Source organism: Furipterus horrens, unplaced genomic scaffold (genome assembly GCF_987537825.1).
Source record: "Furipterus horrens unplaced genomic scaffold, mFurHor1.1.pri manual_scaffold_17, whole genome shotgun sequence".
NCBI classification, from domain to species: domain Eukaryota; kingdom Metazoa; phylum Chordata; class Mammalia; order Chiroptera; family Furipteridae; genus Furipterus; species Furipterus horrens.
Window position 1 is genome coordinate 26,723,400 of NW_028327187.1, and position 27,204 is coordinate 26,750,603.

A 27,204-nucleotide genomic window follows, 5' to 3' on the forward strand; every position below is an offset into this window, starting at 1 on the left:
TATAATTTTTGATAGAGGGGTTGATAGATTAATAATAGTTGAGACTGTGTAAGCCAGTAAGTAATATTTACATTGTATGTTAATAAAAATAGAAGAAAAAGATAGAAAAATACATAATATAGTAAGAAAGTGGGATTGTATTGTATTTGGGTTTATATAGTAATTATATTATATTATTTAGAGTGATAGGGGGGCTAAGCTAGACACACAAACGAATAAACCACGATTAAAGAGAAAGAATGAGAAGGAGAGGTTATATGCAACACGTTAGAGATAAAGTTTGTTATTATTGGAAGAGGAGAAGGAAAAACACCCCCCCAAAAAATCCCCAAGAAAATAGAAGAAAGAAAAGAAAAGAAAGAGAAGAAAATAAAAAATTTACCACAACCCCCCCAAAAAAAACCCCAAAAGGGAAGAAAGAAAGGAACAAAGAAAGATAGAAAAGAAAGAATAAGGAGAAAGAAAGAAAGGAAAAAAGAGAGAAAAAATATTGAAAAAAAAATATGTACCCCCCCAAAACCCCCCCAAAAAAACCCAGGAAAAGAATAAAGAAAGAAGGAAAGAAAAGAAATAATTAAGAAGAAAGAAAGAACAAGGGAGAAAAAAATTGGAAAAAAAAATTGGAAAAAAAAATTAAAAAAGCAATGTTTTTACTCCGTTTTAGCCTTGGTGTGTTGCCTTCTTTTTCTGGGTCCGCAGCTGGTCTAGTGTGGCAGGTCAGAGGTTCTTGTTTTTTGCAGGACTGGTGTGCGCCCCCGGTTGCCTGCACGGCGCGCTCCCTTGCTGCCCACTGGAGCCAGTTGAGGTGCCCTTGCGTGCGAGCCCCTGCGCGCTCGGGCAGCCCGAGAGTTTGCCCCGCGGTTGGAGCCTATTGTTGCCGGGCCTCGGTGGTTCCCCGTTCTCGCCGAGGTGTCCCTGCGCGCATCCCTGCCCTCGCGGGCGGCCTGAGAGCTTTCCCCGAGATTGGCGCCTATTGTCCCCGGGCTGAGGTGTTTTCGCGTTCTCGCACCGCCCGTGCCCTTAGTCCCGCTGAGCCGAACTCCGGGAGTTGGTCTCTCACCTCTTAGGGCAGGGCCGGGGACACTTGTGCTCAGTGGAAGTGAGCGTCCGTGAGTCGCCACCTCCCGCTGTTCCCGTGCTGCAGCTGCCCACCTTCCCTCACCCGTCTGGGCGGGCACAGACAGAGCCTGCACTAGTGGTTTGCTTTCCGGCCTGGGGCCCGGAGCCCACGGGAGCTGTCTAGGGGTATCTGTGCGCGGTTCTCTGCCTGTTCAGTGGTCCCTCCCTGTGCCCATAGGGGCACTGATCTTATGTCCATTGGGGAGTGTCCGAGGGATGCCTGGACTCACGGCCCCGCGCACCTGGGCCAATGAGTGAGAGCACTTCCCTATGTGTGCCCCCGCGACCCAAGGGTAGGGTTGGGGAGTGGATGAGCGCGCCTCTGCGCCTGGGCTCCTCCAGAACGGCCTACCACACCCAAACTTTCCTCCCCTCTCCACCATCCACTAGAGAAAAATATAAAGGAGAATTATGTTCTCACTTGCCCGGCAGCACGCTGTCTCCTGTCCTTCAGCGCCAATGCCACTTGGTCGAGTCCCGTCTCTGCCAGCGGGCAGAGATCCGCTCTCCGCCTGACTCCTCTCCGAGGCAGCCTGTGGTCGCCAAAAAGCCTTTGTGTGCTTCCTGCCGCAGCTCGGGCAGCCGCCCCAGTCAGGAATCCCATTCCGTCCCCTTTTTCTCCGCTATCCTCACTAAACAGGTTGTTCCCAGATGGATTTTCTCTAATCCAGCAGTGCCTTGGCTCAACTCCCACCAATGTCCAGCTGCTCACTGAGATGTTCTGTCTGCAATTAGCCCAAACTGCAGATGGGTCTCCGGATCCTAAAACCACAAACTCTCCTCATTCCTCCGCCATCTTACCTCCCGGTCAGAGTTAAGTCTTTTAGAAGTGAATTCATGCTCAGTGATGCCAAGTGACTGAGGGTAGTTGAGGTGTTAAGAAGTTAAAGGGCAGGGAAGTGAAGCCGAAATATGTGGAATAGGTCTTTCATGTGCACATTGTTGAAGTTGCCTAATATAAGGACAGGATTTGTAGCCTCAGGGTTTTTGAGCTGGTCTATAAAATATGGAGAAGAGTGAGGATAATGCACACATCTATTCACTACTCTCAGCCCAAATCCCTTGGTTAGCAGTCATCACTTAGGAGGAATATAGGGGAATCAATAGGATCAGGAGAAAACCTGGTTTCAGGGAAGACCAGGAAGTTAAATAAACATTTGGAAACAATTTACTTTCTCATTTGTAATGTGATTTACTTGGTGGTTTTCAAACTGGAAAAAGCACGGGATACATTTTAATATTTTGGCCCCATATAGTCCTGGAATGGCAATAAGATGGCCTGCCTCAATCTTAATCCAGATTTCTGAACTCTGGTAAGTCATTATGAACCCTAGTGTGACCATATAACACAGGGAAAAAAAATTTAACATAATTCCTGATGAGTTCCATTTTTCAGTTGTTTTAGACTTAAATAGGCATGCTGATTTCAAAACTGCAGTTAGTTTTCTTCTATCATGACAAGTTTTTCTCTATAGCTTATCTTAATGTGACCACTCTAGGCTGGATTGAGCCTGGATCAAGGGAAGCACTAGTGCTCTCCTATTGACTAAGAGCAAACCTCCCTCGAGTGGGGAGGGGTAGGGGTGACCTTGGAGACCAGCGACAGGTTCATACTTGTCTAGGTTATTTAGTTACACATGAGACAGTGTGGTGAGAGGTTGTGTGCCACTCTATATAGAGAATCATATTCCGAAGTATATTCTGAGTTCTTGTCTGTATACAAGGAGTTAGCAGAATTTATTTTTTTATTTACATACATACTTATTTCCTTTCCTTCAGATTATGTCTGCCTCTGCTATTTCTCATTGTAAGTGCCTAAACAACCCTGATACGTTTTGTTATATCTGTGGCAGTTTCACCATTCCCAAAGGACAAACATCAGTGCATTTGTCAGGCAGGCCTATTTTGCATATTTTAAGGTAAAACTTGGTGATCAAGATAAGTCTTGGGCCCCTCACAAGGTGTGCAAGCAGGGTGTTGAGAGTTTATGGATGTGGACAAAGGGAACACGTGATAAATTGCCATTTGGTATACCTATTGTTTGCTGAGAGCCCAGAGAACATTCAAGTGACTATTACTTTTGTATAGTGAAAATGTCAGGATATAACAAGAAAAATAAATGTAAAATAGTGTATCCTAGTCTACCATCAGCTATATGCTCAGTGCCTCATTCAGCTGAAATCCCAGTGCCAGTTTTCATTGAAGTACCCTTTTTTGAAAAACAGGAGTATGGTGAAGAACTAAGTGACAGCAATGGTGAAGATTTTGAAACTGAAGATAACTCAGTTCATAAGGGATTTGATCAGCATGAGTTGAATGATTTGCCACGAGATTTGGGACTATCCAAAAAGGCTTCAGAACTCCTAGCATCAAGACTGCACAAGAAAAACTTGCTTGAAAAAGGAGCGAAGGCATCCTACTTTCAGTCAAGGGAAAGTGCATTTCTGCAGTACTTTCGAAGTGATGGTGGCTTTGTGTATTGCCATAACACAGATGGTTTAATGGAGGAATTCGGAATTCCAATCTAGAACACAACTGAATTGCGACTGTTCATCAATAGCTCAAAATGGGACTTGAAGTGTGTCTTTCTCCACAATGGCAATTTATTTGGTGCAGTCCCAATTGACCATTCAGTTTGTTTTTGTGAAAAATATGAAAACATAAAGAGGGTCATTGATCTGTTGCAATATCACAACCACAGTTGGGTCATCTGTGTTGACCTTAAAATCGTCTGCTTCCTTCTTGATCAGCAACGCAGATACACCAAGTATCCCTGTTTTCTGTGTATATGAGACATCAGGGCTTGTGAGAAGCATTGGGTGGAGTCGAATTGGCCTCCAAGATATGACCTCAAACCTGGTGATCCGAACATTCTACATGAGCCACTTGTTGACAGAAAGAACATTATATTCACACCTCTGCACATAAAACTGGGTCTCGTGAAGCAATTTGTTAAAGTTTTTCCAACTGAAGGAGACTGTTTCAAGTATCTCATTTTGGCATTTCCTAGTCTGTCATTTGAAAAGATAAAATACCTTAATATGTATGTTTGGTACCAGAACTTTACTACTTGTACACAATTAGACTTACAATAACAATATATAGCCTTTATATGAATAAAATAACTCTAAATAAACAGTAAATTATTCAGGTAATTTTTTCTTTATTTTCCTTTGTATGTACATTTTGTATGATTTTTGGGACAAACGGTGGGTATCTTGTACCTTAAAAAGTTGATGCGATAGAGAAAAAATGGGGTCATTTTTGGACTCAGATGCCAAACGTTAGTCAAAAACAAGTTCAGGTCTAACTCAAAGAAAATTGTGTTCCCCAGTGTAATAAGAGAGCTGAAATGGATGAACTCTACATTTTTCATTGGCTTTAATATCTAGGGGTTCTAGATAAAACTGCCAGAATATGCCAGAGATATGACAGCTATTCTCTAAAAGCATATCCCATCTGGAAAGAAAGAACCTATTACAAGGGAACATAATGCTTGCTTATTAAATGTGAAATCCCATCCAAAAAATACTGACTGCGGACATCACAATGTATCATTGTGTCTATGGAAGAATCCTAAAATTGATGTGCCAGTATAATCTTGTGGTTAAGCACTCCGGTTTGGGAGATTAACCTTTTTACACTCATCAGATTTGAAATTTAGGCAGGCTATTTGACTTCTTTGAATCTCATTTTCCTCAATAAGAAAATGAAGATGACAGTTGCATGTATTTTGTAGAACTGTTGTAAATATTAAATAAAATGGTGCATGTAAGGCTTTTAGCAGTCTCAGATACTTTTTAAAAATCCAATGTGTTAACTATCATTATAATTATTATAAAATAATTATAATTATAAAATAATAATTATAGGAGGGAACAAATGTTACATTTCTGCTGTCTAAAGCTCTATAAACAAGGAAACATTCTAAATAAAAGTATGTGAAAGTAAATAATATGCACAACTCCACTTTCTGGAGCCCTGTCCCTAACATGGGAAATTTCTGAACATGTCATGAAGTCTTGCACTTTCAGGAAAAGTTGGAGGGTGCTCGCTTCAGCAACACATATACTAAAATTGAAACAATACAGAGAAGATTAACATGGCCTCTGCACAAGGGTAATGCAAATTCATGAAGCATTCTGTATTTTCAAGATCAAGCTAGATCTTCTAACAGCCAGCCAGCCAAAAAAGATTTGAAAAACATAAAATTTTGACCAGGGGCAGATCCAAAAAAAGAAGACAGTGCCGAAAGGTTGTACTGGGTAAAAACTCTTTCTTTAATCTGTTTTCTACCTTCTCTCCCTCCTATTCTTCTTCTTTTTCTGTTTGTTTGTCTGTTTGTTTATCCTCCCTCTCAAACTAAACATATAGCATATAACTGCTATATAAACCTAATACTATATACTTCCACTTTCTCACTTCATTATTCATTCTTTCCTCCCTTTTTCAACATAAAATGTAAATATTACTTACTGTTTCACATAGCCTTGACCCTAATTGCTACTAATATTATTCTACTATCTTTCCTCTCAAAAATCATCTTCTTTCATTTAAAATAACTGTTATATGTTTCTCCTATAGTACAATAGTCTTAACCTCTTTACATTTATATTAATACTGGCTCATTGGCTGATGTTAGTGTGATTGTGGGTGGGGGATATTTTGGAGGGTGTGGGTTTCTTGCCTGGGTTGTGTGTTTATGTTTTACCAGCATCTCCACAAAAGAACTCAAGACAAGGTGGGCAGAGTGACTCTCAATCAACTAGCCAGAGGGAAGGATCCACCAAAGAGTAACTTAAATAAAACCAGACAGCTTAAACAAATGACATAAAGGGCATCTCAAGAGCATCAGGCTCAGGATATCAAAGAGATGCACCACTGAATCCCCCAGTTCTCCTATACAGAATCTCATACCACAAAAGCGGGAAATCAAAGCAGACAAATCTAAGAAACAAAAACAAACAAGAAGCATCCATCATGGTGAGACACAGAAACAATCTCCCAATGAAACAAAAAGAATCCCCAGAAAGAGAGATAGATGAAACAGAGGTAAGCAAACTATCGGACATAGAATTCAAAAGAATGGTAATAAGGAAGCTCAATGAGCTTGACAGACTCAAAGAAAACTACAAGTAACTCCAGGGGAATTACAAAGAACACCAGGGAAGCTACGAGGTACTTATGGTGACTGCACCAGTATAAAAAGGAACATAGAAACCATCAATAAGAACCAGGAGGAAATGAAGAATACAATTCTGAACTGAAGAACACAGTAGAGTCAACCAAAAGTAGGCTAAATGAAGCAGAGGATCAGATCAGTGAGCCACAGTACAATGTAGAAAAAAATTCCCAGACAATACAACACACTAAAAAAAAAAAAAATACTGAAAAAAAAATGAAGAGGGTATAAGAAAACTGCTGGACAACATGAAAAAATAATTTGAATCATAGGAATACAAGAAGGTGAATAAGAGGAGCATGGGATAGAAAACCTGATTGCAAAAGTAATGACAGAAAATTTTCTTAACTTGATGAGAGAAAAAGTCATGCACATCCAGGAAACACAGAGGGTCCCAATGAAGATGAACTCCAATAGACCCACTTCAAGACACATCATAATTAAAATGGCAACATTCAAAGACAAAGAGAGGATCATAAAAGCAGCAAGAGACAAACAGCAAATAACATACAAGGGAGCTCTGATAGGGCTATCAACTGATTTCTCAACAAAAATACTACAAGCCAGAAGGGAAGGGCAAAAAGCATTTCAAGCAATGAAAAACAAAGGCCTCCAACCAAGAATACTCTACACAGCAGGGCTGTCTTTCAAAATGGAAGGTGAAATGAGTTTCCCAGACAAAGGAAGACTGAAATAATACATCTCCACCAAACCATCATTGCAAGAGATCCTAAAGGGAATGCTTTTAAAAAAGAAAAAGAAAATAGATGGAGAGGAAAACAGGTACAAAAGGAAATCAATAAATAACTGTCAATAATAACCTTAAATGTAAATGGATTAAATGCTCCAATCAGAAGACATAGGGTAGTGGAATGGATATGAAAACATGACCCACATATATGCTCTCTACAAGAGACACACCTCAAAAGAAAAGGTATACACAGACCGAAAGTGAATGGATGTAAAAAAGTATTCCAAGCAAATAAACATGAAAACAAGCTGGGGTAGCTATTCTTATATCAGACAAAAGAGATTTCACAGCAAAGGCCATAAAAAGAGACAAAGTAGGGCATTTCATAATACTGAAGGGAACAATCCATCAAGAAGATATAACCCTCATACACATATATGCATCCAACATAGGAGCACCCAAATATATAAGGAAAATACTAGAAAACTACAAGAAGGATATCAACAGCAACACATTCATAGTTAGGGAATTTAACACCCCAGTATCAACAATGGACAGATCTTCAAAGCAGAGAAACACCAAGAATATTGAGGCATTGAACAACACACTAGGTGAAATGGACTTAATTGATATATATAGAAAATTTCACCCCAAAGAAGCAAAATATACCTTCTTTTCAAATGCACATGGGACATTTTCAAAGATAGACCACATGGTAGGACACAAAACAAGCCTCAACATATTCAAGAAAATTGAAATTATATCAAGCATCTTTTCAGACAACAATACCTTGAAACTAGAAATCAACCTCAAGGAAAAAAACTCAAAGACATTCAGACTTATGGAGAATGAATAACATGATATTAAATAATGAATGGGTTAACAATGACATCACGGAAGAAATCAAGAAGTTTCTGGAAACTAGTGATAATGAGCACACAACAGCCCAAGACCTATGGGACATAGCAAAAGCAGTCCTGAGAAGAAAGTTCATAGCAATACAGGCCTACCTGAAAAGGATAGAAGAATCTCAGATAAAAAATATGACCCTACAGCTACAAGAAACTTGACAACCTAGATGAAATGGACAAATTTCTAGAAACATCTAACCTTCCAAAACTGAATCAAGAAGAAGTAGAAAGACTGAACACATGAATAACAAAGAGTGAAATTGAAACAAGAATAAAAAAACTCCCAGCACACAAAAGCTCTGGACCGAATGGCTTCACAGGTGAATTTTACAAAACATTTAGGGTAGAACTAACTCTTACTCTCCTCAAACTATTCCAAAAAATCCAAGAAGAGGGAAATCTTCCAAACTCTTTCTATGAAACCAGTATTACCCTAATCCCAAAACCAGGTCAAGACACAACAAAGAAATAAAACTACAGGGCAATATCGCTGATGAACATAGAGCTAAAATCTTCAACAAAATATTGACAAACAGGATCCAGCAACACATTAAAAAGATCATACACCATGACCAAGTGGGATTCATCCCAGGGACAAAAGGATGGTTTGATATTCACAAATCAATAAATATAATAAACCACCTAAAAAAAGGAAAGACAAAAATCACATGATCATATCAATAGATGCATAAAAAGCATCTGATAACGTACAGCACCCATTTATGAAGAACGCAGTAGGAGGAATCACAATACTTGATACCAAACTATACCACAAAGCCACTGTGATCAAGAGAGTCTGGTACTGGCATAAGAACAGACATATAGATCAATGGAACAGAATAGAGAGCCCAGAAATAAACCCAGGCCTCTATGGTCAACTAATATTTGACAAAGGAGGAAGGAGCATAAAATGGAGCGAGAAGAGCGTCTTCAACAAATGGTGCTGGGAGAAATGGACAGGGACATGCAAAAAATTGAAACTAGACCACCAACTTACACCACACACCAGAATAAACTCAAGATGGGTCAAAGACTTAAATGTAAGCCATGACACCATAAAAGTCCTAGAGGAAAACATAGGCAGGAAATCTTGAGATATCCCACATATCAATATTTTCACTGATACATCTCCTAAGGTAAGAGAAATAAAAGAAAGAATAAACAAATGGGACTACATAAAACTAAAGCATTTCTGCTCAGCAAAAGGAAACATCAGCAAGATGAAAAGAATATCAACCATATGGGAGAACATGTTTGCCAATGATACCTCAGACAAGGAAGGGATTGATCTCCAAAATATATAAAGAATTTACACATCTCAACGCCAAGAAAACAGATAACCCAATTTAAAAAATGGGCAAAGGACCTGAACAAGCACTTCTCCAAGGAGGATACACAGAGGGTCCATAGACACATGAAAAATTGCTCAACATCACTAGCCATCAGAGAGATGCAAGTAAAAACCACAATGAGATACCACGTTACACCTGTCAGAATGGCCATTATCAACAAATCAATGAACAACAACTGCTGGCAAGCATGTGGAAAAACGGGAACCCTGGTGCACTCTTGGTGGGAATGCAGACTGGTGCAGGCACTATGGAAAACAGTATGGAATTACCTCAAAAAACTAAAAATGGAACTGCCTTTTGAACCAGCGATTCCACTGCTAGGATTATACCCAAAAAGTCCTAAAACCCTAATTCAAAAGAACTTATGCACCCCTATGTGCATAGCAGCGCTGTTTACAATACCCAAGTGCTGGAAACAGCCTAAGTGCCCATCTGTAGATGAGTGGGTTAAAAAAACTGGTACTTTTACACAATAGTATACTATGCAGCAGAAAGAAAGAAGGAATTTCTGCCATTTGCGACAACATGCACGGGACTAGAGGGAATTATGCTTAGCAAAATAAGCCAGGCAATGAAAGAAAAATACCATATGATATCACCTGATACAGGAGACTAATCAATGACACAAACAAATGAACAAATTGAACAAGGAACAGAATAACAGTTATCAGAGGGTTAGGGGGAGGGAGAGAATGGGGGATAAGTAGGGGAAGGATCTAGTCAAAGAACATGTATAAATGACACATGGACATGGACAGCGGGGTGGGGAATGACTGTGGGAGAAGGAGTGGGCTGAGTGGGCAGGAGCAATGGGGGGAAATGGGACAACTGTAATTGAAAAACAATAAAAAAATACAATATTAAAAATAAAAAAAGAAAGTTTGGAGGTCCCGTCAATCAAACAGCAGAATATTCTTCTCTTATCCTTGGAAATCCAGATGTTTCCAGGTTTTTATTTTTCACCAAATTAGGGGGAATTTCTCAATTGAGGATATCTAGTGATGTCTCTTTTTATCTCCCTTCCTTTCCCTTTAGAGGCCTTTTTCATAAGCTTCATTCCTTTCCCCCACTTCTCTTTCACGCCTCCTTAACCATTTATTCCACTTTAACACTTCCATTCTCTTTATTCAACTATAGCTCTTCTCCTTTCTTCCATTTTACCACCTTTATTCTACATAATGCCCTCCTTTTTATTCCACATCACCCTCCCCTTTATTCTAAATCACCTCCTCCGCTTTAGTCCACATAATGCCCTCCTCTTTATTCCATATCACCCCCTCCTCTTTAGTCCATATCACCCCAATTTATTCCACATCTCTCTATCTTCTTATACCACAACACCCTCTCTTCTTTTTCCACTCACTCTATCCCTTACTACTATGTCATCCATCCCCCTTATTCCACATCAACCTCTTCTTTACTCTTCTTCCTAACCTCTCCTTCCTCTTCAGCTCCAGCCAGAGCTACCCAACTCACTAAAAAAAAATAAATAAATTAAAAAAAAAACATAGTAACCATGAGTATGCTGCTGTCACAATACAGATGTTTATTAATGATTAAATGCCAGAGAAGTTTTAACAATCACAAATCTTCGAGCTCTGCGGTTGTTACCCAATATGTGATCAATTTCTATCCCTCAATACAATACACTCTTCATTCTATAGACCTTAGCAGTTGTTACCCCTCAATATCAGCTATAATTTTGGATGTCATACATAACCCATATCTGTGTGTTACCAGAGCATGTCCCGCAAATTTGTACCGTCCTGCATAGAGGAACTACAGAGACGATAGATAAGAACATTTGTAATCAGGTGACTTTTACTACCTGGAACTATGCGTCCATATCTAACTAGCTGTTTTTGCTGACAACTGGGTGTAAACGCCAGCTGTCTGTCTGTAAAGCAAATCCAGGTAATAAAATCAAATTTTTTCTCTAACTTTTGACCAAAGAAAACGTAGTTAGACTTACATTTAAGATTGCCCTGTTGGCTTTAGCTAAGAAAACTGCACATAATTTTGGGAGTGGCTGTTTGATGAGCCATTGGTCTAAATAATTTTGGGGAAATGAACTATCCTGAGGTGGTAGAGTTGCTGCGGGGACACGGCTATGAGTTGGTGTGACATGGTTTAGCATTGTTTATCAGCTATCAGTAGGCTGACCTAACATCCTAGCATGCCTCTTGAGGGCCTTTCCAATTGAGCTCTCGGGAGGAGGGTAGGAAAGTCAGGAAAAACATGCAATCCCCTTTGGGGGAGGGAAAGCACCTCGAGATTTGTGAGCTTCTCTGGGACAGGTGTTTACCACAAATGTCACATCAATTAAAGGAAGGGCTGTATGTGGGAAAGCCAGGATCAGGGGTAAAAGAGAAAGGCAAGGTAGCACCAGGGAGCCTGGGCATGACACAGAAACATCTCTGCTTTTACCAGCTGAAGGGACAAAGTGTTCCCAGTGAAGGGGCTGACAGCGTGTTTGGACTTCTCAGCCTGACCCGAGCATCAGGTGGAACTTCTTCTCACTCTCAGATCTTTACCTTTAAGACACACTCTAATGTTTCCTGTGACATCCCAGGTCTACCCCCACCCTTTTCCCCTGTCTGATGCCTTATGGAAGGAAAAAACATCTAGGGAAAGAAGTAGCCGATGTCAGTTTTGGCCTCCTTCTCCCGGGGTACACGGAGCAATGGACGGTCTTGCTCCAGAATGGGGGGGTTACCCGCTCCTTCCTCATCGTCATGGGAACAGGCAGTGCCGGGAGGCACAGCTGGCTCCTCAGAGGAACCTGGAAAATAGTAACAATGTTAACTTCTTACTTTGCATAACACCCAAGGGACTAAGACCTAATTTTGAGCTTCAAATATAGTATGAAGCAAGAAGTTAGGGCAGGAATGGTTATCCCCATTAGACTTGTAAAAAAAACTGCAGCCTAGGAGTAGAATATAGATCTCTATATCTAGGCACACTATGGAAGCTGGGGGTTAGGGCAGGAGGACTTGGTTAGAGAACAGAAAGAGTTAGATACCCCATGCTTAGAGCAAATAGAAAATACCTCTGAGGAGGCGGGGAAGAATGCAGCCTCTTAACAACCAGCACCACCCTACAAGCAGCCTAACTAATTTTACTAAGCAAATGAATAATAAAGCTGGAGCTAGAAGCTTACAGCACTTCATGGAGGGGAGAAAGCAGGTGTCAATCTTCAAGGACTCTGGGAAGGGCTTGTAGTTCATTACTTGACCGGGCCGAGACTTGTTTTTAAGCAGGGTGGTATCTACAGGAAATATAACATCTGCATCTTCTTTATGGAACTGGATTGCCTTTGGATTCTGAATTTCATTAGAGTCAAGATAATTAGGCACTGGTACTGTTTCCACATTCATGATTTCTTCAAGATTGATGGCAGGGTCTGGCTGAAGGTCTGGAATTGTACTTAAAATTGAGACATCTTCAGGTTCTGGAATCACATTGATAACTTCATCTTCTTCAAAAGTCTTGGCTTGGTCTTTCTGAGAATCTGAAATTTCATTGTGAATTTGAGCATCCTCAAGTACTAGAACCAGACTGAGAACTGAGTTGTCTTCAAGATTGGGGTTTTCTTCAGAGTCTTGGATTCCATTGATATCAGAGGCTTCTTCATGCCCTGGGATTTCTTCAGCATCTGTGGCTTCTTCATCATTTAGGGCTCCACTTACATCTGAGGATTCTCCCTCATTTTGAATCTCATCAAAATCAGAGACATCTTCAGGGCTCGTTACCACATGGAGAGCTGGGACCTCTTCAAGGTTGGATGCTTCTCCAGAACCTGCAATTCCATTCAACTCTGGAGTTTCTTCATGACCTGAGATTTCTTCAGTATCTGAGGTTTCTTCATCATTTGGAACTCCATCAAGAGCTGGAACCTCTTCAAGATTGGGATCTTCTTCAGAGTCTGAGAGTCCATTAACTTGTGGAGATGCTTCATGATTTGGAATTTCATGACCACCAGGGGCTTCTTCAGGGCTTGGGATCACATGAAGAGCTGGGACTTCTTCAAAATCAAGGTCTTCATCAGAATCTTGAATCCCATTGACTTCTGGGGCTTCTTCATGGTCTGAAATTTCTTCAGCATCTGAGCCTTCATTACTTGCGATTTCATCAAGAGCTGGAACTTCTTCAAAATTGGGGTCTTCTTCAGAATCTGAGTTTTCATCATTATCTGAGGCATTTGCATGGTCTGGAATTGCATCAAGGTAGGAAACTTCTGCAAGGTCAAGACTTTGGTAGTTTTCAAAATTTGGTCCTTCTTCAAGGTCATGGTTTGGGATTTCTCCAGGGTTTAGGATTTCTTGCACATCCGGGGCTTCTTCAGGCTCTGGGACCATATCAAAATATGGTATTTCTTCAAAGTCTGGAATTTCAATCAGTTCTGGAATTTCATCATCAGGATCCAGAATATCCTCAAGGGGAGGAAGATCATCAAAATTCAATGTATCATCATCATCATCATCATCCTCATTGTCATTATCATCTTCTTCATCAAGTTCTGGTATGTCTTCAAGAATTGGGCCTTGAATCTCAAGGTCATTTGGGATCTCGAGACCTTGGACTTCTCCAAAGACTACTCCTTGATTAAGATAGTCAAATACTAGCTCTTCATTAACTGTCACATCTTCCTCAGAGGACTCATCTTCCTCAAAGGGCTCATCTTCACCAAGGACCTGGCCTTCAGGAAGGGCCTGACCTTCACCAAGGGACTGACCTTCAGCAAGGGCCTGACCTTCTGCAAGGGTCTGATTGCCAGCAGGGAACTGACCTTCATCAAAGGGCTTGCTTTGACCAAGGACAGCGGCCCGGGCTTCAGCAGAGTTTTCCACTGGATCAGAAAGTAAAGCATCCTCTTCCATCTTTATACGTGCACTCCTGAATGAGAATGAATTTGAAAAAGCAAGTCAGTTTGTATGCTTAGATTGATTAACAAAAAAAAAAGATATTCTGGGATTAGAAACCCCCATAAAAGATTCTACTTCAGGCCAAGCATAAACAAGCTGAGAAAACACTCACTGGATCTTCCTCAAATTTCTACGTCTGATAAAATCAAGGGCTTCAGGACTGGATTTCCACACACGCTTAGCAACCTGCCTCTGAATATGGGGAGGCACCTGAGGGTAAAATTAGCAATGTTAGCCTTTATTATACAACTTTTTAAATTTTATATTTATTTCTATCTGTTACCCAGGACTAAAGGCACCATGACCAGTTAACGTGGGAAGAAATTCTAGACTAGAAGATTTTGAGGTACCTTTGGCTAGCCTCAGGGATATATGTACAACTTCTCCCTGCTTTATGAACAGGAGAGAGAGCTGTGAAATAAGTGTGTCCAATAATTTCACCTACCTGGAAGAGGATATCCCAGTTATCAATCATGGCACGGACCACATTGACAGAAGCAACATAGTGGTCAATCCCCAGTCTTGTTTTCCTGGATTCCCTCTTGGCAAATCTCCCCTTCTTTAGGAGAGCAGATCCAAACACCAAGGCCAAATTTGTAGAAGTCATTCGGTTGCCAGAAACCTAGGTGAAAGAAAGCAGAAAGTAGTTGATTCTGAGGTAGTAATGAAAGTTATACAAGTGAAAATATATTTTATTTTTATTCCCCTTCTCCTCTGGCTCTCTCTCATATAGTCTCACACATGTCCCCAGCCACAGCCTTCACTACCCTTTCCCAGAGCTTTTTACCAACTGTCCATCAATGCCAATGGAGTCTTCGCAGTTCTCAGTAATTTTATGCAGGGCCTTCAGCAGACGCTCCAGGGTGTCACTGTGGCAGGGTGGCATCAGGTAAACCAGCAATTGCAAGGCAGAGAGCTGATCCTGCGGCTTCAGGGCTAGAGGAAAGAAAACAAGGGTCTGCTCAGGGGGGCTAGCCTTGACAACAGCCCAATAACGGAAGAAATGTGATTCTGCTTGAAAATCACTGAAAGCTGTGGAGACAATCCCCAGTCATCTTTTCTTTGCTTATTACCATAGCATTTGAGCCCAGAAGCCCTAAAAGCAAGGATTCTCATCAAAATCAAACCCCTTTTGCAGAAAGTAGGTTCTTTGTTATCCCAAGAGGACACACAGAGCTTCAAGAAGCTCTGGAAAATTTTCCAAATATCAGACTTACAATGAAATATTATGAGATACAAGGAAAGTAGCGTGAAGAGGTCTTTTCATCTTTAGATGTTTATTCTTAGTTCTTTGGGGTACTGCAGCCTGAATTCTGTCCCTAAACCTCCATACTTCCTCTACTATTTCCTTTCCTTTCCCAGCAAGGAAGAAGGGAGAGCAGAATACTCACTTGCTGTCAAGAGGAAAGACATGTACAGATCATCTGGCAGCAGAGAGTCCTTCATGTCACGGAAAAACTCCTTGAGGAGTGCAGCAATATCATGCACATTCTGAGTGTCATCCAAAACTACATCCAGACCTTGATCAAATTCTTCACGGAGCTATAAAAAGGGAGAGAATACAAGGAATGTCTGCCCTGCCCACCACAGGATCCCTCCTAGGCTTCAGTGGAGGTAGCTGGTAATAGCATGTTTCCTGCTACAGGAAACTCCCCTCAGATATGGGGGAGTGTCCACCTCACCTGCTTTTTCTCATTCAAAGAACAAAAATGTAAACAAAGCGAGTTTACCTCATGCACTCTCTCCTCAGAGTATTCCAGGGTGAAAATCCCCACTGTGCTTAAGCCTGAAAGAAAAGACCAGGTATGCTAAGAATCTCTGGTCCTTTTCCCCAAGGGCATTTCCCTTCCCCCAGCTGCATCCAGACCCCAACTGGTGGCAGGGGAATGTTCCAAGCCTTTCATCTTGCAATCTCTTTTCTCTCCCCACTTCTAGAACATCTTTCTCTCTAATTGCCTTCTTCCTCGATTTAACCATCATTTTCAGCCCCCTTACCATGTTTCTCAATGAAGTTGCAGCAAGCCTCAACAACCTGGGGGATTTGTTTAGCAATAGGATTGAGGCTCATTTTCCTTTTGGATCCCAGAAGTCGCTGGCCAATTGGAAAGGAAATCCTGGAAAGTTGCAGCATCTGAAGCAGCAGGGCACCGTCCTCCAGTTCAGCCAGGCTATCCACAGATACAGCACCCTGTGGAGAAGCCTTCCTGAGGATTGTGTCACATTCATAACAGGAGACATTCTTTCTGTAGCAAGCAAAGTACTCCTCTCCAACATGTTCTGTTCGGCTCACCATCCCCCTGAGGTCACATGCCTTGACTCTTCCCACCCCACATCCCTGAACACCTCAGGAAGTCCCTCTGCCTGAACCTTGGAGGGTTTAACTCACCCGACGCCCACGGCGAGTGAACTCTCGGGGCAAGGAGGGCTCATCCCGTCTGCGATTGAAAAAGCGCCTGATGCGGCCAAACATCCTTTGCACTATGTTTCCCCGAGGATGGCCTGCAGTCTGACCAGCAGATTCTTCACTCTGCATCGCGGCTCTTAGTTCAAGATGCTTGCCACGGGTAAGTTCATTCACCAGCACCTCTTCCAGACGAATGCCAAACGTCTTGAGTGATTCGACCGAGGAGTCTGGGAGAGAAAGAATGAGAAACATCAACACTCTGCAGAGCTTAAATCAGGAGGAACTGCAGGGGCCCTAGCACTCCTCTAAGCAACCTCCTGCAGCCAGCCTCCACCCCTCCAGACCTGCAGCGCCCCTACCTGGGGAATGAGTCAAAACGACCCTACAGTGGTTTGGCCGAAGGACTCAGCTTCACTCAGCTACCCCAAGGGAGTTCAAGTTCCCTGCCTTAAGTCCTTCCAGGGCTGACTGCCTTTAAGCGCCAAGGACAATTTCTTCTGAGTGATCAGTCTGAGGTAGATCCTAAGCAGGAAGGCTTAGGCAGATCTGAATGGACCGCCCCAAGTGTGCCTGCAGTTAGTGTTCCATTTCCTGAAATCATCCATTACGGGGTTTCTGGGAGGGGAAGTGAGTGCCCCAAAGGGCAGTGGGCACAGCCCAGTCTCCAATATACAGGGACATGATACAGGAGGGGTGCAGCATCCCATTTCTTTACTAAGGGAAGTATAAGAGCTTCTCACCCCTCTGTTGTCCTCTAAGAACCAGAAACCACTTCTCCAAGGTGTTTGGACCGTCGATAGGCAGAGCTATGGGAAGTAAAAAGAAAAGACACGCACACTCACACAAATAGGATTTGATAAGTGAGTAAAGCATCTCAATGCACTGATCTGCAGGAACTGGGGGTGGGGGTGGTAAATAGCTCAGTCTAGCCCAGCGAAAAGTGTTTTTCTTTCTCTCAGCCTCAGTGTCCCTGTTCAATAACGGGAGTAATCCTATCTACCAAGTGTGAGACTACAAGGATTTAACTAACCAGACAATCTTAGGCTCCATGTGCGCACGCACCAGTAGTACCTCAACGCAACACGTAAAACATAAATTCCAGGGCTCTAAACGTTGGGACGGTGCAACAGGCGAAGGGAAGGGCTCTACTTGCGGCACCTCCGAAAGTAGGAGTTGCCAAGTTACTGCGGGCACGCTCACACCCAGGATGCTGTCTGCTCCACCCACTGCTGCGGGAGAAGCAGCAACCCACACTGTCCCCAAGCTCCGACCCCCGCAGCGGCCGCTGCCTGCGGGGTCTCCTCTCCCTTTGTTTTGCTACTTTCCGGCTGCTTCCCCTGTGCCCGCCTGACGAACCTACTACCCCTGCAGTTTTTATTACTGCCAGAGCGCCCCTCGGATCCTGCGACCCCCGCCCCCGGGCTGCCTCCCTTCAACTGCTAATCTGAGCCAGTACCCCTGAGAGCCCTGGCACAAACTCGGTCCATTGCTGGGTCCCGCTAGCTCCTCTGCATCCAGCTGAGCAGGGCTGCTATCTCAGCGCACCTCCCACCGTTGTTCTATGCTAGGATTGGCGTGTCTCTCTCTCACTGTCTCGCCGTCTCTCTTACTCTGTCTCTCAACTGCGCTATCTCTGTCTATCCCAGCCCTCTCTCAGAGTGTCCTTCTGAGCCTCCCTTCAACTCTGACTCCTTCTCGAATCATATCTGGTGCATCTGTCTTATCACCTGTCCTCTGTCAACTTGTCTGTCCCTGATATCTGCCTCTTGGGCTTGCTGCCTCAAGCTGCCAGTCTTTGACCCAAGTCGACTAATCTTTACCACTTCTGCAATTCAACAAACACCCTTCAACTCCCGCTTCCTTGGTTTTCAGGGCGCCAGGAGAACCGACCAGGTCAGAGACCAGGTTCCCACCCCTGCTACCCTTCTGGACCTCCAACTCATACCATCCCGCCCCGGAGGGTCGACTCTCAAGAGAGAGCAAGTACACCACACTCCGGGATACTGCTCACCTCGGTCAGGTTTAAATTCAGGGAGGAAATGTCTGGCCAGGAGTTCGTGGTAAGCAGTCTCTTGCAGCTTCAGACGCTCCAGCTCGGAGAGGCTGTGTATTGATATCATCTTCGTCTTGCGGTCCGGGTTGTGTCCTGGGGCTCCTCCCAGGACGTTCACTAAAAAAATGAAGGCAGACAACAACAGCAAAGGGGGCATGATTCTGGGGCACCGTGTCCTTGCTGCCTTCAGAAAAAGAATGCAGCCATCCATTCTGGAATCGGATGATTATCAAGGCTGCATCATCCAATTGTCACTGGACCTGGTGTAGGGAACTATGGGGTGGGGGAGGTTGGTAGAGGAGGAGGGAAAACTGGGAGGCGGCTTCACCCTCAAGCCGAACTGCCTCTGGTTGCTTATTAAAAAGAAAAAAATCCAATTAAAAAAAATCATCCCTAAACCGACAGTTCAGAAAAGAGAAAACCTAATTAAGCAAAAAAGAAAAAAAAAAGAGAAGAAAGAAAAATGAAAATAAAATCAACCTTACTCAAAATTTTAAAATGCACATTGAGACAAGAATAAGGTAATAGTTTCCATTAATTAGAACATTGATGAAGTTTATTTTTATTTTTTTAGTGATAATACTCAATGCTGTCCAGGTTGGGTGAAAATAGCATATTCATCTAAGCTAGGAACCCTGTAAATTTGTACAATTCTTCCAGAAAACAAACTGGACACATGAATCTTGAGCCAAAAGTCATCCCAAGGCCCTTTGACCCAATAATTCCCCTTCTAGGAATCTATCCTAATGGAATCTTCCTACGGACAGCACAAACCATATTTACATGAGCCACAACAGTAAAAAATTAAGGGTAAAAAAGCTAACCCAGCAATGAAATTAATTTTATAAATTATGGAATGGTCACAGTATGGAAATTTATGGAATCATTAAAAGGATGTTTTTTGTTTGTTTATTTTTTTTCCTTTTTATTGACTTTATTGGAGTGATATTGGTTAATGAAATCATATAGGTTTCAGGTGTACAATTTTATAATACATCCTCTGTATACAGTATTGTGTTCACCAACCCAAGTCAAATCTCCTCCCATTACCATTTATGCCCCCTTTACCCTCTTCTACTTCCCCCATATCCTTTTCCTTCTGATAATCACCAAAAATGATGTTTAAAAAAAGCTCTTAAACCACAAATACAAAATACATAATTTCATTAATTAGTATTGCAACTATATGAAGAAAAGCATGCATGAAAATAAGACTGAAAGAAGCGCACTCAAATACTAACAGTATCTGTATTAAGTGGTAGGATTTTGTTTGCCTTTCCCCTTCTATTTACTAAAAATTGTGCAACTTGGTTATTATTTTTATGAAGAAAATTCATTTGTACCAAAACAAACAAGCATCATTTCCAGGACATTTCTAAAGAGATTCCTTATACGGCATTGGTGATCAGAGTGAAGTTTGTCTTCATGTACTGGCAAGCCTGTCCCTTCTCCATGCTGACCACTATCTCATACTGCTCCCAGGCTTCTCAGGATCCCTCAGTGGGGATCTCCCTGGACCCCACACAGCATTCTTTGTGTACATCTTCACCTCTATCATTCCTTTGTTACTTCATTTATCCATAAAAAAAGAAACGTATTAAATGCCCACTTTGTACAGGCACTAAAGATTCAAATATGAGCAAGATAATACTAGTCCTTTCATAAATGATTTAACTGTGCAGTGAAAGAGATACACAGGTTAGCAACAATTTATAGAAGCTTGTGATAAGTCAATCTGCCAAGATACAAACAAAGTACTGTGAGTGCAGAAAGGAGGAAACCTCTAAGTCTGGCTGGAGACAGGGAGGGGGGAGCGTCCAGAAAGAGAGAACAGCTTGTGCAAAGGCAAGGAGATGGGAGAGAGGTTGTTATATTCTTAAAGATGTATAAAGGAGATGGAAGGAGATAATTCTGGATAGGCAGGGGTGAGATCATGAATGTCTGTGTTAGCTATGTTAAGAAGTTGGACTTTCTCCTGAAGGCAATAGGGGACTACTGCAGGGTTGTAAGTGGGGAGTGACAGAGTCAGAGCTGTAACTTGGAAAAATCACATAAAGTAGTGAAAAGCCTGGTTTGGGTAGTAAGCCTGAAGTAGGTAGATCAGCCAAGGGGTAAGAGAGGCTAACACAAGTCAGTGTCACTAGAGCTGGAGCAGGGCATGAATTTTATGTGTAGAATTGACATGATGTATGGAATTTTTTATTGTAATGGAAAAGAAAGGATTTAAAATAGCTCTGAGGTTTATGATTTGGGTGTGTGCATGCTAGTTGCTGACAGAGAAAATAATTTGGAACGTGGGAAACTAAACCTTTTGATAAGAAAGGAAGTTGTCACATGCCATTTTTCTGAGCTTCTCTTTCCCGTGGACTTTTAAGATAATATTCCATATATTATTGGGATGGGCCTTAAATTCCAAAGATCTGGTAATGTTACTTTGCCAGAGAAAAGATAGGAGTTTATCAATCAATAATTTATATAAATGAGCTTTATCCAAAAAAAAATCCTACTCATTTTTTGTTTCCAAAATTCTATTTTGCACACTTTTCTTAATGGTCAAAGTCATAGATGTTAGAAATAACTGATAGTTGGATAAGTGCAGTATGAGAAAGGATAAGAAGACTTTCTATAGATTTTGAACTGAGTTAAGAGGAAAAACCTTACCATGTTTTTTTAAATGTCCTTCAACTGCAAAGCACCATCTCCTCAACTCAAGGAGAATGCCTAAACCCAACCAACAAACTACATCCACAAAATGACCATTTTAACCAAAGGCACATGCACATAACCTAAACTCAGTCCCAGAGTAAGCCTCTAGCAATCCCCTATTCATAATTACAGGTCCAAAACCTGTTAGCCGGGGGTCTCATCCTGATACACACAACCTAGTTCTGGCTTCATTTTTCTAGCATAGCTCCTCCTCTCCCATTGTCCCTATTCAGACATTGTTGTACCTGTTTTGGAGTTGCAGCTATTTCTTCTTGCTGAGGCTTACCACATCTGGTTATCCAAAGAATATAGCTGGTTCTTTCTCCAAAAAATCAAAATGAAAATTAATTCCTCTCCCCTCACCTAAATAAGATAAGAACAACCTCAAAACAACACCAGCCAAAAAGAGAGAGAGAGAGAGAGAAAAGCCTTTGAGAGATGAGTCAGCCTTGATGCTTACAATTCCAAAGGAAATCAAAGGCCTTAGAATAAACCGTTTGTCATTGTCTCCTGCTCAAAGATACAGGGCTAAACTTAAGAGCAATCATATGCTGGAGTTCTGCCAGCAAAAATTGACACTGTCTTGCTTACCTTTAACCCTCTCAAGGCACCAGAAGAATACATGACAGAGGCAAGAATTAAGAAGGCCAATATGCCCAGAAAAAAGCAGATGGGTAGAGTTGGGAGGGGGGACAAGTAAACAGACTTCAACACTATGAAAGAGGCATATAACAGGTTATTGAGATCTGAATATTTGCCCTCAGGCCTGACTTTCCAACTGAACACAAAATGAAGTTTCTTATAGGCAATAAAATGTCAAAGGACTTCTTGCTCCAAAGTGTCTTCTCCTTCCCCCTGTAACATGGTGCTTGCCTGAAGTGACTATGACATCAAAAATATACTCAAGGTGAAAGATGAAAGAAAGCCTTCTTTCACCACAAACAATATCCTTAGACAAATATCTGTAGTGGCCACTGGAGTTGGAGCTAAATAGAACCAAGTTCAAAGCCAAGTTTTATGATTTCTTAGCTGTGTGACCTTAAGATAGTTAAATTCTCTGAGCCTCAGTACCTTCCTCTATACAGTATTCCCTAACTTATCATGGGTATTACATTCTAGACCCCCACCCCCCACGAAGTAGGAACTTTTCGTTTATTCTACACTCTTAAACCTATGTAACTTCAACAACATATGTATATAGTACCGCAAAATCCCATGATATAGTGAAAAATCCACAATAAGTAATTACATAGAATATTTTTTAAAATCCTGCGATACAGTGAGGCTATGATAAGTGAACCACGATATAGAGAGGGGCTAATGTAACATAGGGAAATGATGTAGTACCCATTTCAGCAGTTGTGTGAAAATCAAATGAATAATGTATTGTGATATTTAACATTGGTTTTTAATAAACATGTTGATATTGAAGGTATTTTTCAGAGGGCCTGACTTTACAGGAAAATACCAGGCTTCAAAAGTAATCACATAAAATGCGAATTTGTATAAATGAATCCAAGGACTTACTCTGTTCTATCTCTGCTAAATTTGAATTAAATTAAAACAGGTAAAGAGATATTGTTGGGAATAGAAAATCTTCCTTCTTCAATCTCCAATGGCATCAGGGCCAACACCTAGTCCAAAGCTTCCATTCTACAGTACAGAAAATTGAAGCTCAGACAGGAACAGGGGTTTGCCAAAGGCCACACAGCAGTTTCAAAACAGTCTAGACAAGACTCTAGTTCTTCTCAATCCTAGGGCTCTTTCCTCTGTCCTAACCACCTGTTATTGTAATAGCTGCAAAATATTTCATAGACAAATAATTTAAATCAAAAGAATGGACACAAAATCAAAGCCTGATTCCATAATCCAGGGGATGTCATATCCAAAGGCAGACAGCCACCACAAAGTACAACCTCTTTGTAAAATAAGTACAACCATCATTCTATAGAAAATGGGATGCCCTTTTTACATTTTATTGACTAAAGAAACAACTCAAGCTCAGGATAGTGCAATTCAATCTTTATGCCATAAATATCCCAAAAGATAGTGTGAACAAGGTAATGTGACATCAACTACAACAAGATATAGATATTCTCACTATTACCTGCAGTATGTGTCACAGTGCGTAACAGTACTGGCATCACAAGCTGTGTCACTGTTTAATCTTTTTTTTTTTTTTCTTTTGGTTGCTGATTCTATAATGTTGTGGCAGAAAAAGTAAAAAGTAAGAAATTCCGTCAATAAAAGGTTAAAAAAAAAATTACCCCATTTGTCTCGTGCTTTTCATTTTCTCAAAAACTTTCCATATGCCCCTTATTTCCAGACCCTAGCACACAGTAAGTGTTCAATAACTGTTTGTTGGGAGGATCATAAGATTATAACTCTGATGGCTTTGAGAGACTATAAAGGTTTTGTAACTAAAATAGCTACTCATAATGTATAAATAAATGAATCATGCCATTTTATTCTCACAACTCCTGGGAATGAAATAGGTTGGGTGATACATTTCCCAATTTTACAGATAACAAAAAACTAGGGCTCTGGAGAGGTTGTGACTTACCTTAAGTTGCACAAAAATGTCATAGAGATATATCATTGGGGAACCAGATGTCCCTACCTATACTTTCTCTGGTCTTGCCCTTCCTACCAAACGATGATATTTCTCAGTATGCATCAACAACATCTGCTGTCCAGAACTGGGACAGTCAAAGTCAAGACTACCTTCTTTCCTAAGGAGGTGGCTGGATTTTTGAGGTCTTGTTTATACACACTATTCTTGGACAATGGAAATGAACATAGATGGTTGATAGATTAGATAGAATGATATGGTAGATAAATAAGATAGATAGGTGTTGATGATGATGTTAGATAGATAGGTAGATATACATAGAGATACATATAAAGTTACATATATATGGTTTTGAACAAGACTATTATGAAAGATATAGAAGTGGAGTGAATAAAGGAGAAAGGCACCAAAAATCCTATGTATTCCTCCCACGACATCTCTCATTCTAGTCCACCCCCAAATTGATAGCATGAGATCCTGCAAAGGTCCTAAAGTATGGATTAGAACTTGGGTTCAAATCCCAGTTTCACCATGTGTAAGTTCACACACTCACCAACCAAGTGACTTGGAGAAAATTATCTCTCTTTCTGAGCCTCAGTTTCATCACTTAACAAAGTAAAAATCATGATATCTATTAGCTATGGCTGTGGTAAAAACTAAATAAAAGACAGGGTGGAATGAAAGAGTCCTCCAAATGGTACAGTGCTGTACCAAGGCGAGGAATTTCCCTTCAAAAGACCTGAGAGTCAAAATTGAGAGGAAGAATGAGCAAAATTGCTAATACCTGGAATAAGTCAGGTAGTGCCTCTATTGAAGAATGCTGAGAAAACATAAGGCTTCACTCCTTACAATGTAACAGGAGCTACAGCTCTACCTAAGACACAGAGGCAAACAAACACAAGAGCCTGTCAAGATGAGGAGACAGAGAAGTATGGCCCAAAGGAGGGAACGGATCAAGGTTCCGGTGGGAAAACTAAGTGACAAGGAGATAACCAACCTAACAGACTCGGAATTCAAAACACTGGTGATAAAGATGCTCACAGGCTTGACAGATCTGCTTAAGTACGGCAAACGCATAAGGGAAGAAATGAAGGTTATGCTAAATGAAACGAAAGAAACTCCACACAAAACTAATGGTGAAGGGAAGGAAACCGGAGTTCAAATCAATGATTTGGAACATAAGGAGGAAAACAAGAGTCAACCAGTACAGAATGAGGAAATAAGAATTTAAAAAGTGAGGAGAGGCTTAGGAACCTCTGGGACAACTTTAAACATGCCAACATCCAATCCATAGGGGTGCCAGAAGAAGAGGAAGAGCAAGAAATTGAAAACTTATGTGAGAAAATAATGAAGGAAAACTCCCCATATTTGGTGAAGGAAATAGACGTACAAGTCCAGGGAGAACAGGGAGTCCCAAGCAAGCTAGACCCAAAAAGGACCACACCAAGACACATCGTAATTAAAATGCCAAAGGTGAAAGATAAAGAAAGCATTTTAAAAGGAGTAAGAGAAGAGCAGAGAGTTACCTAAAAAGGGGTGTTGCCTATAAGACTAACAGCTGATTTCTCAAAAGAAACTTTGCAGGCAAGAAGTATTTAAAGTGATGAAAAGCAAGGACTTCAACCAAGAACACTATACCTGCAAAGCTATCATTTAGAGTGGAAGGGCAGATGAAGTGCTTCCCAGACAAGGTAAAGCTAAAGGAGTTCATCATCACCAAGCTATTATTATATGAAATGTCAAAGGGACTTACTTAAGAAGAAGAAGATGAAAACTATGAACACTAAAATGACAACAAACTCACAACTGTCAACAACTGAATCTAAAAAATAAGAACAAAATCCAACAAAGCAAACCAGAATAGGAACAGAATCCTAGGTATGGGGATCATTTGGAGGGTTATCAGCTGTGAGGGTCAAGGGGGAGAAATGGGGAAATGGTGCAGGGATTAAGAAGCATAATTGGTAAATACAAACTAGACAGGGGGAAGTTAAGAATAATATAGGAAAGGGTGAAGCCAAAGAATGTATATGCATGACCCATGGACATGAACTAAGGGAGGTGGGATTGCTGGAAGGAAGCGGAGTACTGGGCAGAGGGGAGCAAAGGGGGGAAAATTAAAACTACTGTAACAACATAATCAATAAAATATACTTTAAAAAAAGAAGAAGAATGCTTTTGCCCCATCCTTTGAAGGTACTCATCTCCTGTTAGAAGGATAAGTTGAACTGTTCCTCCACTGGGTCTTTCATAATCAGATATGCAAGGCAGCTAAGTGTGGGAGTGGGAAAATTAGTCTAGGCTGTGAAATGTAGAAAAAAGTAAACTGGCCCACAAAAGAGATTTAGTCCCTAGGTTTGGCTTCCTCAGCACAGTGTGAAAGTAATCCATATCAAGAATGGTGAAATAAAGGGGGAAGCCATCTGGAGTGGAAAGCCCCAGTTTCTGTCCTTGGGATTTTACAGCCTAGTTGGAGGTCACATAAATATCAGCAGTCTGAAAGACTGTCAAGAAAGGCCTATGGGTATAACATCATCCTTCCATGAACTAATTTAAGTACATTTCCTCCATTTTTTCCTTTTAGAAATATTGAGAATTGACTATTTCCTCAGTTCCACCAGCTCCGAGCAAACTCTTATTCTATTGTAGGTTTACAGTATGCACTCAGTAAACTCTCATTCATTTTTTTCCCACCTTTTCAACTCCTCTGGCCCTATAAGCTCCCCTCTTTAAGTCACACTCCCTACTAGACACACACAGTCCCTCTCACAGACATCCATGCACACATGCCTCCTCATGCTTTCTCACATATGCATTTTTACACACAAACAGAGAGAGAGACAGAGAGAGAGAGAGGCAGAGAGAGAGAGAGAGAGAGAGAGAGAGAGAGAGAGACTAGTCCTCTCTAATGTTTTTACAACAGAGAGAAAAAGAGAAATGAGACCCTCAATTAAAGGGAGGGCCATCAAGCATTTGTCCCTCCAGACCACAGCTAGAGTTTCTCTAAAGAGTGAACATGAGAGAGAAAGGACCAATGGGGACACTGCCCTAAACCATCTGGACAGATGCCTATCAAGAAAACTTTCAGAAGAAAGTTGTTCTCAGAAACTGTGCTGAGATTTACTCCTACACCATCTTTGTTTCCCCATTCCTACCTCCTTCTCTTCTCCTGTGAATTGTATCTTCCGAGCAAGCATCCAATTTTCTGCCAGTTTTCTCTTTTAAAATCTTGTTTGACTGGCTGTTAGAGGGAATTGGGGCTGTAGGAGATATTTTCCTGGTAGTTTTC

At 41.3% G+C, this 27,204-nt stretch overlaps 1 protein-coding gene and 1 non-coding gene across 3 annotated transcripts in view; one reads left to right on the forward strand and one right to left on the reverse strand.

Annotated features, from left to right (window-relative positions):
• The first annotated feature begins 5,166 nt into the window (after window positions 1-5,166).
• On the forward strand, window positions 5,167-5,271 carry LOC149990730 (U6 spliceosomal RNA). The gene has a single exon (XR_016508734.1). It is a non-coding gene; the product is annotated as a U6 spliceosomal RNA (small nuclear RNA).
• A 5,516-nt stretch (window positions 5,272-10,787) lies between these two features.
• Window positions 10,788-27,204, reverse strand: part of ARHGAP36 (Rho GTPase activating protein 36) — a 31,076-nt gene continuing 14,659 nt past the window's right edge. Inside the window, exons 2-12 of one of the 2 annotated variants that reach the window (XM_090264516.1) lie at window positions 18,596-18,754; window positions 17,325-17,390; window positions 16,567-16,811; window positions 16,176-16,368; window positions 15,911-15,966; window positions 15,572-15,722; window positions 14,968-15,116; window positions 14,626-14,802; window positions 14,293-14,390; window positions 14,045-14,151; window positions 10,788-12,037 (exon numbers count right to left, since the gene is read on the reverse strand). In XM_090264516.1, coding sequence (XP_090120642.1) covers window positions 11,880-12,037; window positions 14,045-14,151; window positions 14,293-14,390; window positions 14,626-14,802; window positions 14,968-15,116; window positions 15,572-15,722; window positions 15,911-15,966; window positions 16,176-16,368; window positions 16,567-16,811; window positions 17,325-17,390; window positions 18,596-18,754 — 1,559 coding nt within the window. In that variant the 3' untranslated portion in view covers window positions 10,788-11,879. Of the gene's footprint in view, window positions 12,038-14,044; window positions 14,152-14,292; window positions 14,391-14,625; window positions 14,803-14,967; window positions 15,117-15,571; window positions 15,723-15,910; window positions 15,967-16,175; window positions 16,369-16,566; window positions 16,812-17,324; window positions 17,391-18,595; window positions 18,849-27,204 lie in introns of those variants that run through there. The other variant, XM_090264515.1, reaches the window with a different exon arrangement.